Source organism: Capricornis sumatraensis, chromosome 10, assembly GCF_032405125.1.
Source record: "Capricornis sumatraensis isolate serow.1 chromosome 10, serow.2, whole genome shotgun sequence".
Classification (NCBI taxonomy): domain Eukaryota; kingdom Metazoa; phylum Chordata; class Mammalia; order Artiodactyla; family Bovidae; genus Capricornis; species Capricornis sumatraensis.
Genome location: NC_091078.1, coordinates 838,381 through 850,414, shown reverse-complemented (window position 1 = coordinate 850,414; position 12,034 = coordinate 838,381). Strand labels below are relative to the sequence as shown.

The window sequence follows — 12,034 nt, the reverse complement described above, 5'->3', positions numbered from 1 at the left end:
TTTACCTGGCCGCAGTGCAGCAAGCCGAGGCCGGTGGTCACTTCCAGGTCCTACACTCCCCAAATAGGACGCTCTTAGCCTACTCAGGCCGCCACTGGCCTGGCTGGCCCTTACCTCTAGGACCGACCTGTTTTCGCTCGGTTCTCATTCAGTTCTAGCCTCTGGGACTCGATCTCTCCATCTGCATACGGGGAACAGTTACCAGCCCTGTCTCCAACCCTCCCTGGGCACTGGCTTCCTCCGTGCAGGTCAGATTTCCAAAGCAGGACCCAGCGCAACCGAGAGGTCACAAACTGGAGCTCTCCGCAGTCCCGGGAGCATCCAGCGCCGGGGCAGGGGTGGGAAGGGAGGGGACAGGGGGAGCGGCCGGCTGGGAGGGGACTCCGGTCCAAGCCCCCTGCCGCCGCCGGGACTCAGCTCCAGGCCCGCCCCTCGCCGCGCGCCCGCCCCGCCCCGCTCTCGCCTCTAAAGCGCCGGGCGCGCGCCTCCTGCCGCCGCACTCGCACTCTCCGCCGCCGCCTCTCCGCCGCCGCCTCCCCGCCGCGCCCGGCCTCCGTCCGCGCGCCGCCGGCCAGTGCCATGGATGCCAAGGTCTGCGTCGTGCTGGCCCTCGTGCTGACTGCGCTGTGCCTCAGCGACGGTGAGTGCGCCCCGCGACCGAGGCGTGGGCCGGCGCCGGGCGCCGGGCTCCGGGCTCCGGGCTCGGGGAGGGGCCCCGGCTCTGACGCCCCAGCCCGAGCTGTCCCGAGCGAGCCCAGCCCGCGCCGCTTTGCAGCCCGGAGGTTGAGGCAGCCCGCTTCGCAGGGCGCACTCCCTCGGCGTACGGCGTTCGAAGTCCCCCCGTTCCCCAAGCGCCCCCCGCTCCGAGGCTTCGCACTCCGCGACAGGGCTTGGTTCCGGGACCCGGGAGCAGCCGCCCGACCTCGGGCGGGCTGCAGAGCGAGTTCGCGCAGGATAGTTGGGTGCGAGCGCGCCCTGGGCGCTTTCGGAGTCGGCGAGCAAGGGCGCAGAGGTGTGGAGCTGAACCGGGAGCCGCGGGTCCCTGGCCCTTGACCACCCACCTCCCAGATTAGCGCCTTCCCGAGCGCAGCTGAGTTTCCGGAGGCGAATGGGCTCCGAGGCCCCGCATCGCATCGCACTGGACATGCGATCTGCGGGTCGTGTTGGAGAGAGCGCTTTGCCAAGCCAGTCTGGCACCGCGACTTGTTTGTGGTGGCGATGCGATCCTGTAAGCTGCGAGGTGTGCCATTCACGCGAGGCCTACCCTCTTTCTGCACCCACCTACGTGGGGCTCCGCGGGCGTCTCGTTCCGAGCAGCTGTCGAGTTTGAGCCAAACGTCTGGCTGCGCTTCCATACCCGTAGTGCGGTCCGCAGTCACGCGGCGAAGCTGGACGCGCACCCAGCCAGTGCCTTCCCTGCCTCTTCCTGGGGTCACCCAAGAGAGACCGAGGCGCCATTCGGGTCATGCATGCTCCTACCCAGTCCCCTAAGCACACCTGCAGACAGGCGGCTTTGTCACCAGCCGGCTGAGCTCTCTACCTCGAAGCGAGCTGAGCGCTGCTGCAAAATTCAATCGCCAACGCCTTAGGCCACGGGGAAAGGTGGTGTCCCATTTCACTCTGAGAGGGAGAGAGCGTTTTTTCCCTTTTGAGGCTTAAGAGAAAACTCACTGTCCTGTTACAGGACACCAGTGCTGCAAACCAAAATAAACCATTGCCTCTGAACACACAAAACAAAACCGAGTCAGCCTGGTCAGGCCCTGCTGGGAGTTCTTGGCTGTGAAGTTTCTAACCAGTCCTGCAGAGAGGGTTGAAGAACACTGAGATCTCCCTGCAGCTGAGGTCAGTCTGGGGGCTCAGACCCTGGAGCAGTCAGTTGGGTTCCCACAGAAGACCACAGGCTGCCTTCTCCATTGCTGGTGACTGACCACCTGGGAAGTGTTTCTTAAAAGTGTAGCAAGTTGCTGGTTAAAGCTACAGTGGGACTGCTCCCAAAGGGAAGTTAGATTGTTTTGTTTTGTTTTGTTTTCTGTAAGGTGAAAAAGTAACCTAGCCTTTTCTTTACACAGTCCTGGCCCCAGGTCATGGGGAACGCTCTGGTTTGAGGCTGTTAACAATTGAGTGGTTTGGCGAAAGTGGAGGTGTTACCATCCAGCTGTTGGAGGAGGAAATGGTGCTTCCTCTGGCTGCCACCTCCCCTAGGGAACTGCAGAAATGACTGGAATGCAGGGACCCAGGTCTTGGAGTTCTGGGCTCAGCTGACCCTGGGGAACACGGAAGGAGTGGAGGCCTCGTTCATAGGCTCCTTCTAACTCTGGGAAGTGTTAGTTGCTTGTCCATCTGAGTTGCCCTCTTGGCAGCTGAGTGGCCAGGTCAGGATGGTCATGCCCTCCTTGCATGCCTAGATCAGGAGGCACTTGGTGACCGCCGAGAGGCCGGGTGCTCACGCTGAGTCCCCATGTTTAGGCTCTGCCTCTGGCTTCTACCCTCATCCCACTGGCTGACCTCAACCACAAAGCTGGGTCCCTGGATGCCCTGGGCTTCTAGGGGTTAAAGCCAGGCTGGGCCCCATTCCCAGGCCTGGTTGGAGGGGCTGACTCGGGGGCTCCTGTCTCTGCATTAGTGTGGAAGGATTGCTGCGGAGCAGAACCCAGTTCACCAGATGCCAGCTTCACCAGAAGCCAAGTTCACCCCACTCCTGCCTGGGTAACATCTGAGGCAGTCAGGCCTCTTGCCTGTACATATGCAAAACAGTTGGAAAAGTTAGTAATGTTGGTAAGAAGCTGGCAGGAAGGTTGCCAGGTGGACACAGCACCTAGCTCTCTTGGTGAGAAGACTTGGGGCTCTGTCACTTTAAAAAACCTGTTGAAAGTCTCTGCTTGATAGGCAGGCAACTAGGTCCTGGGAGCAAGAATGAAAAATTGCCTTTGAAGGAAATGGATAATCCCAGGGGGGTGGAGAGGGGAGAGGAGAAAAGAGAAAGCTTGTGTTTTGAGCTCAGAATGGGCTCTGATTTCTGGCCTGATCTCACTGCTTGGTTAATGGAGTCCAAGCCGCGTCTGGGGGACAGGGGCGAGGAGCAGCCCGCACTGTCCACAGCATCGCCCCGGCAGCCGTCACGCGGTGCACCTTCCAGCTTGATGCTCTGGGACTGGGACCAGTCCTGCCTCACCACTGGGACCCACGGCCTGGTTCTGCTCATCCTTTATTCAGGCAGCCCAGCCCCCAGCTCCGGGCCACTTTCCCAGGTGCTCTGGTTACAGAAGACTTGTGCAGGGACCTGGTGCAGTTGCTAAAAGCCCGGCCCCAGCAGTGCCTTTCTGGAGTCAGCCCAGGTGTGAACCTGAAGGCTGCTCCGGGCTCCCTAGGGCCACAGTCACTGAGCGCCTGGAAACCAGGCTTTCTTCTTCCTGGTTTTCAGGGAGTCGAGTTTGATCTTGGGAGGGGCCAGGTGGTCTGCTTACCCCTTGACTTGGTGGTCATGGCCTCTCTCAACTAAACTCAGCCTTTAGAAGAAAAAAAAAAACAAAAAGTCCCTTGCTCATAAGCTTCCCCAGCTCTCTTGCCCCAAAGCATGGAACTTCAGAACCACCAGAAGGCTTCTGGGAGCTCTGTAAACAGGCAAACTTTAAAAAAAAAAATCTCTGGACTAAATATTCTCAGACATACATTTAATCCCTGATGAAAGGACCCACAACTTCACATAATCTGGGGTATTAAGTAGGGCTTGGGTAAAATCTGCAGAAAATGTGCACGCAGACCCCCACACACAAGTCCTAGGATCCACTCCCCCCAGCCGTACCTGCCACCCGCACCCACGCCACCCCCCACCCCTGCCCCCGGGCTGGCAATTCTAGAGTCACAGGGTGAGCTGTGGGTTCTGCAGGAGCCCTTTGCTAATTCACACTAATGAGTGGCAATTATGGCATTTTGCAAATTGGCGGATTGGCAAACAAAGATGGAATCCACCCAGGAGGCTGGAGCGCCCTTGTGCTGAAGCCCTGGGAGTGCGGGGGAGAAGGTGGGCCCTTGCCTGCCCTCTGGGGGTTCCCAGGGAGGAAGCCAGTCGGGAATCCTTTTGTGGTTTGCCTGAGCTTAAGGTAAATGTGAGGAGAGGGGACTGCAGGTGGGGGAGGGCAGCATTCCCAGGGAGGCTGCAGTGGCTTCTAGGGGAGGAGCGGGGAGGAGGGGGAGAGAGCAAGCCTAGAGCTCCTTCTTTCCTCCTGCTTTTCCTTGGATGGGGAAGTCTTTCTCAGTAGGCCCTGGAGGAGCTGATTTTGCAAAGAATCACTGGGAACCTCAGTGCCTTGGACTGAAGCAGTCCTCTCCTGTAATGCATGCCCTTTATCTTGAGACGCAGGAGCAGGAGGCTTCTCATGTTCGCTTCCCTACCCTCCTAGGGTCCGGCTTCCTCAGGTCCTTCTGGCTTCTTGCCTTGTCGAAGCTGAACCCAAGCCCACTCAGAGCTCCCTGCGTGGCCCAAGGTGAAGGTCTCTGCCACGGGCACCCGTGACTCCTCCTATCACTCCCCAGCAAACCACCACCTGATCCCTCGGCTGCAGACTCAGTCACCCTCGTATCCCCAAGGCCCAGCAGGGAAATAACAAGCTGCCTTGTTCTCATTGCCCTTTCCAGCCAAACCGGTCAGCCTGAGCTACAGATGCCCTTGCCGATTCTTTGAGAGCCATGTCGCCAAAGCCAACGTCAAGCACCTCAAGATCCTCAACACTCCAAACTGTGCCCTCCAGATCGTGTAAGTCTCAACGTCATCCTCCAGAAACGGGCACAGTGACACCTAACCCGCAGACGTGTTAGAGCTAAGAAATGACGCACGCCGAGTGCCCCGCCTCGAACCTGGCGTGATTAGCGGCAGCTGATATTACCTCCGGGAAGGGGTTTCAGAAGCTGCTCTTAACCCTGGTGCCCTAAGCCTGGGTGCCGTGCTCCCACAGGCCTTTGCCTCCTCTTTCCAAGCTTCCTCCCTTCAGTGTAAGAGATGGGAGCACATTCCGATGCGCCCCTTAGATGGGAGGAACATGAACTTCACCAAAGTTTCTTTCTGCTGAAGTACAGTAAATTAACCAGCCCCTTGCTAGTAATAGTTTTACCAGTTTCAGGGTTTTAGTGCCCTCATTTAATCCATTATCACACAGTGCAAAATCACAAGACCCAAATGCAGCTGAAGCCATCATTAAATAGTTTGGTGAAACTCAAAATCACCAGCTCACTTAACTGCATTTTCTGAAACCCAACACACAAGGTTTTTGCTTTGCTGGTGTTGATGGCAGCTGCTAACATTTGATTTCATTCATGTCGGGAATGAGACGCACCAAAATCACATATGCAGATGACAAAGATCTCTCCTGGAGTGCGGGAGGCTGGGCCGGGTGCAGAAAGAAAGCCGCACGTGGTTGTCCATTGCTCAGACCTCCAGTGCCCACGTGTCCGCGTGCTCACTTGCAGTGAGCTTGGTGGGGGACGCAAAAGGTGGAACAAAAGCTACCTGACGATTTTCCACCCGACAGCAACTGGTTTTAGGTTTGATTTGTCTTTGTCTTTTTTTCCTAGCCTTTGCTGCCTTGAATGTGTTTGTCATTTACACTATGTTTCAGGGCACTAGAAGATGAATTTTTTTCTTTGCTTGTAATAAAACACTCTGTCATTTGAGAAGTATTTAATCAGATACTGAATTGAGTGGGGATGGGCCACTTTGCAGTGGAGACTCTGCAGGTTTTCCTGCCTGGGACTGCATCTCGAGTTGGAAGAAGCCAAATAGAGTCCTCAGATCTGTTTGCACAAACACAACATTAAAAAACAGCAGACCCCAGCACTGGACCACAGTCCACTTGCTCTGAGACGGGCCCCTGCGCAGCGTGTTGGCTCAACAGGCAGGCTGTGTGAAGACTCCTGTTAGTGTTGCCAAGCCACTGTGCTGGCCCCAGGGGTCCTCATGGATGCCGAGTGGCTGGGGCTGGTAGTGTCCTCAGGCTGCTTGCCATTACCTGGTACCAGGGTTTTATGGAGAGGGATCCAGAGATAAGTCCAGGCTCTCCTCCGAGAGCCTTCAGGAAGGGAGGCTATGAATGGAGGTGACAGGGTGCAGACCAAACTTGCAGAGAACAAATGAGACCATGCACACTCCGTGAACTTGTAAAATCTCTCTGGAAACCATTTTCTGGCAAACCGCCAACACATCCTCTCCCTCAGCCCCGTCCCCACCCCTCCCACCCCGCACACTGTCCCTGCCCGCACTGCACTCTCACCTCTCCCATCCCCCAGACTGTTGCTCTGACTTCTCTGTAGATCTCCAGGCCCCCAGGCTTACTCTTAAGTCTGTCTTCCATGTACTGTGAAGATGATCCATCAAAATAAAAATCTGCTTCTGCCACCCTCCAGTTCAAAGTCCCCACGAGTTCCCATCACAAACAAACTTGCAGATAAAGCCCCACTTCTTTGCTCCATATACCTGGCCGCAGGCTTGCTCAGGGTCCTGTCTCTCCAGTCCCTCCACACCCTCTCTGCAGTGCCACCCCCCTGGGGTGTTGGCTCCTACTTCTCTTTCCCTCTTTACTTGCCCACTCCTACTTATCCTTCGAAAGCCAGCGCAAATGTTCTGTGTGTGAACTCTCTCTGGACTCCTTCAAGACTCCCTTGTCTTCCCAGTATCTCTGGGGTGAGAGCTGCAGCGTGGCCAGCATTGTCTCCCGAGGACATCTCGGGCTTCCGAGCCTGAGCCAGCTGGGAGGCTCCAGTCGGGTCCAAACCCGGGTATCGGGTGAGCAGTGGCCCAGGTCACAGCCGTGCCCCTGTCTGTCCAGCTGTACACTGTCGCTTCTTCTGTCTTGACAGGGCAAGGCTGAAGAACAACAATAGGCAAGTGTGCATTGACCCGAAATTGAAGTGGATTCAGGAGTACCTGGACAAAGCTTTAAACAAGTAAGCACAGCTACCAAAACGGACTTTCCACTAGACCCAGCCGAGGAAAGCTAGACCTGAACGAGACGAGAGGGCAAAGGTGTGGGGGAGGAAGGCATGCCTGGGGGCAGTGCACTGACCTGGGATGGACGTGAGCTTTGCCCAGCACGCAGACAACTGCGTTTATAGCACGTGGTACAATACGGCAGCGTGTACTCACCCATGCTCTTCACATTGGCTGTTTTATAACTGGGGTTTTTCTAAGAAGTTATATCATCCCATCAGCATTTCCCACCAGTCAGTTACCTCATGATCATCACAGTCATCATCACTCATTATCCTTTTTTAAATTGATAATTACTTCAAGCTCTATTTGGTTTGTTTTGGAGATTCTCCTTTTCTCCTCTGGGGAGTCTGAGCACAGTCAGGTGATGGCGAAGCAGGGAGCTGAGAAAAGCATTCTTCCTCCAGACGCTGAGGCTGGGAGGAAGACTGGGGCAGCTCGGGCAGGGGGGACCACCGCTAGGCTGACGGCCCGGATGCTGGCTGCCGCTCGGCAGCGGCCACTGCCTTACTCCTCCCCGTTCAGGCTCAGTGATCGGAGCAGAGCTCCATGTAGAACTGCCATCACTGGGGACTGTGCTCAGAGACCCTCTCTGGGTCATTCCCAGCCTCTCCCTGCTTCCCAGAGCATGCTTTCATCTTGCTCCTGCTTCTCATTTCTGTACGCAGCCAGCTGGAGGAGGGTGGCCACACGGGCTCCAGCTCTGCGGCCCCCCTCCTCCCTTTGCCCACCCCTCGTCCACAGGCCCTCTGTGAGATCCTTCTCTGGCCTTCTCCAGAATGGGGCTGGCCCTCTGCTGGGGGTATGAGATCATGTCTCCGCCTTCCCATGGAAGACGGTCTTTGCAGAATCAAATGCAATTTTCAATCTGAGGGTTTCCTTTGAGGAATTTGGTTTCTGTGATTGCCTCTGAAGCCTATTTAGGCCATGGAGGCTCTACAAATTCTGAGGTTTCTGAAATCAGAAGTGAAAAAATAGATGAATAAACAAGCCTCTGACCACTAACCCCTCCTCCTGAAGCCACAGCACAGTTTCAGGTTCCAGTCAGAAATGTTGGCAAGATGAAATCCCCACGCATAAATGGGACCCACAGATGGGCCTGGTGGTGTTTGTAACTTTTTGCAAGGCATTTTTTATATATATTTTCGTGCACAATTTTTTTAAACGTTTCTTTAGTAGACAGATGTATTTCAAAATATATTTATAGTCTAACAATACCTATATTTGAAGTGGAGCCATATGAATGTCAGTAGGTTACATTCCTCTATTATCGTAAACTACTGGCAATTTGTGAAGAAATATATATGATATATAAGTGTGATTGCAGCCTTTTAATGTTACCCACAGTGTATTTTTTCACTTGTACTAAAACTGTATCAAATGTGACATTATATGTACTAGCAATAAAATGACATTGCTTCATGGTATAAACCTCCTACTGTACGTGGGAATTTATTTACCTGAGCTAAAGGCCACTGATTGTCAGACGTGGGGCTCACACACATTTCTGGTATTTATAAACATAAGCTGGCCTGCTGGTCAGGTGCCTTGCCTCCCTTCTGCTGCGTTCACATCGCAAGTGACGGTAACGTGGGCCTTGCTCAGGAGCAGGTTAGATCTGCAACGCGAGTGTTTGTGTTTTTTTTTTTTTTTTTAAACAGTGGAATCAGTGGCACTAGTTTTCTGAAGAATAATATTTGACTCACTAATTCCTTTTCCCCTTCCTCCTCCAACCTGGTTCTCCTAACATCCCCATGTAATCTCCAGAGACACAACCCTCATAATACCCAGCTTTCACATTTTCCCATGTAAAAATCCCATAATTCCAGCCCATGGTTAATATCAAGCTTTCTCAGGAACAGGTGGCCTTACCCCATAAATCATTAAATACCATTCAGCTTGAATCATGTTAATGTGACAGTCAAGAGCCAATTGCTCTAATAAAGTTGCTCTAATAAAATCCTGCTAACCAGCTCTCTCCCTTGCTCTCCAGAACAATCCCAGTCATTTCCAGGGGTGTCCACGGGCATCCAGAAAGAAGGTGGGATCGGGCTGCCTTCTTTTTTCTCCTGGACGGTCATTTAAACCTTGGTCCTCCAGCCTCCTTTATTCGATTTGAAATGCAGAGATGTTTAAGATAAAGCAGGGAGTTCAGCTCTGCATTGAGATGTAAAGAGGCCCTGGGAGAGCAGGCTGGGGTGACGCAGTCTGGCCCTGGGCCTGCCTTCGCACCCTTACAGATATCAAGCCCTGGTCCCTGTTAAAGCCTCAGGCAATAGCGGGAACCAGGGTCAAGCCGGCCAGTGGACCATGGCGACAACCAGTTCACAAGTATCAGTGTTCTGGAAGCCCGCGTAATATTTTTTGGAATGGGGGAAAATGTCTGATTTATTTTAATGAAATACTGACAGACAGTACTTTGCCCAGGGGCCTCCAGGCCTGAGACTAAAGACAGGGTTAAACAAATACACGGGCCAGTTTTAAATATTGCACAGACTGACATGTACTCTTGTTTATTTCAACATTATTAATGGTTCTACTAATTCTATCTAAGGGGGAGCAGAGAAGAAAAAGTGGGGAAAAAAGAAAAGATAGGAAAAAAGAAGCGACAGAAGAAGAGAAAGGCTGCTCAGAAAAGGAAACACTAGTTATCTGCCACCTCGAGATGGACCGCAGTGCACTCTGCTCCGGCGCTTTGTAAATTTGCTCTCAGCCTCCTCCAGGGCAGACCCCCCTGCCTCCTGGGCAGGCTTTCAGATGCCCAGGGGGGGCCGCGCTTTGCCGCCTCTGTGGCCACACTGGCTCCTGTGTTTATGTGCTTTTCAGGGCCCTTCCTGGTTTGCTGCGTTAAGAAGAAAGTAGCTGTGCAGAGACGGGGGTTGGGGCCTGTGGGCTCAGGACTCTCTCTAGAACAGCCTGGACTCTAGAGTGGCTCAGGGCTCCATCTAGAGTGACCCGGCATCTCTCGCCAGCATCTCCCTGGGCTGATGAGCCTCCCACCTAGCCCTCTACTCCCTCTCTCGGAAGGCCCATGGTCAGGATCCCTCAGAGCTGACACAGCTCCACACTCTTATAATCTGCATTCCTGTCTGAGGGCAGCATGTGGCCACCTGAACTCTGCACAGAGCGGTCTGATAGCCCAGCAGGGGCATCTCACGACAGCCAGCGAGAGGCATGTGCGTTATGCCCTCTTGCTTGCCCCCTGCCTGGGGCGTCCCTGCCTTCGTGGAGGAGAGCTGGCTGTGGGCATGACATTTGCAGGTGATAACTGAAACCTTGCCACAAGTGCCTTGCCTGGTCCTCCACCGCTCTGCCATGTGAGGCGGGCCTTTCCCCCCAGGCCTGGGACTGTGCGAGTGGCCTTACCTCCAAGCTCAGGTGGGTTTCCTCAGACTACGTGGGGAAACTGGCTGGCAGCTCTGAATTTCCAGAGAGCAGCTGTGGAAATGCTTCTCAGGGAGCCTCTTTGCAGGGCAATTAATCCGCTTTGTAGATTCTGTCCACGGTCCCCGAGGCCCCAAAGCAGAGGAGTTGTGTGAAGGGCCTGTAGCTCCAGGGACTCCTAGTGTGTCCCCTCCCCCGCTGCTGCCGGCCTTGAGTGATTAGGTTCCGGGACACAGCTGTCTCAGTCCTCATTCACCAGCCCCCAATCCGACACATATACACACACAGATTTATAGCTGAGATTTCTTCCCAAGTCGCTAATTTGGACTGGGAGGAGGAGGGATCCCAGGGGAGAGAAGGACTGATTTCAGTGATACTTTGCAAACGGAACCCTTGAAGATATATGCTATTTTCCCTACCCCCATCACACATGGACGCACATGCACCCTGCCTCCCAGCCCTGACCGTGATTTCAGTACACAGATCCAGAAGATGGCACGGGTGAAGGGCGGAGTACATGGATTTCAGGCGAAGCAGCTCAGGGCCCCTGCCTGTCACCCGGGTCACAGAGCACTGTGAGCTCCTCTTGCTTGACGGCATAATTAAGAATTAGTCGTTACTTTTCCCCACTGGAGGACTGTACCCCTTAGGGCGCTGCGGCCACGGACCTTTTACTTCCCCCGCAGCCCTTGTATCTGGCGAATCCCCCGGCCTGTACCCTCTGGCGGGGGCGGGGGAGACGGGGCCTGCTCCCGGGTGTGTGGGGTGCCCATCTGCCTCGTCCTGCCCTCGGCGCCTCTGAGGGCCTCTGGGTGGTGGCTGGACTGCCTAGGGGTGCAGGCCTTTCTGTGGGATCCAGCAGCAGTGGTCTGCGAGACCTCGGCCAGGGTAGCACTGCTGTTACAAGTGTCTGGAAAAGTGGGCCAGACACGTGTCTCCATGCTCCCTTCTTCCCACCTCAGGAACAGGATATCTTTGTGCCAAAGAGGCTGACAGGTCTGCTCTGGGAGAGCTGTCTGTCCTGTAGCGACTGTGGGCCAAGCTGTTGCTTCCCTGAGGCTGCAAACTGCTTTCTGCGGTGCTCGGGAAGACGGCACCTGCCACCCATCCCGGGGCAGCCCAAGCTGCGGGAGCTGCCCCCCGCCCCATGAAGAAGCACAGGCAAGCCTCCGTCTGCCCTTAGACTGCCCCGCTGGCCCTGGGGCCGCTCAGTGTCTGACGGCCGGCGCAGCCCCAGCCCCCTGAAGCAGGGCCGCCTGGAGAGCCGAGCAGCCGGGCCTCCCTTCCGCGGTGGACCCTCCGCTAGGCGGCGCTCCTGCGTCCGCCACGCGTGCGCATGCGCGGTCCCGGCGCCCGGCTGCGGGCCCCGCGCCGCCCCGAGGCCCTGGGCTGGGCGCGCGGCGGCCGCGCTGGCGCCCGTGCGGGGCCGGGGCTTCGCGCCTCGTCCCGCCGCGTGGCCGCCGTGCCGTGCCCTCGTGCGTCCTTCCGCCCCGAGCTCGCTGTGCCCACCTGCCCTCCCCGCGTCCCGCCTTCCGTCCGTGCCTCGCCTCTGCCGTCTGTCTCTCTCACTCCCGCCTCCTCGCTCAGGGTCCCGGAAGGGAGAAGCCCCGCAGCCGTTTGGAAACCAGGAGGGGGGTCCCCGGCTGGAGCGGGTCTCGGCGTCTCAAGCGT

At 55.8% G+C, this 12,034-nt stretch overlaps 1 protein-coding gene across 3 annotated transcripts in view; it reads left to right on the top strand.

Annotated features, from left to right (window-relative positions):
• The first annotated feature begins 514 nt into the window (after positions 1-514).
• The window catches only part of CXCL12 (C-X-C motif chemokine ligand 12), a 28,208-nt gene continuing 16,688 nt past the window's right edge, over positions 515-12,034 (top strand). For 2 of the 3 annotated variants that reach the window (XM_068981754.1, XM_068981756.1), the window contains exons 1-3: positions 515-640; positions 4,636-4,753; positions 6,850-6,936. In XM_068981754.1, coding sequence (XP_068837855.1) covers positions 580-640; positions 4,636-4,753; positions 6,850-6,936 — 266 coding nt within the window. In that variant the 5' untranslated portion in view covers positions 515-579. Of the gene's footprint in view, positions 641-4,635; positions 4,754-6,849; positions 6,937-9,533; positions 9,628-12,034 lie in introns of those variants that run through there. The other variant, XM_068981755.1, reaches the window with a different exon arrangement.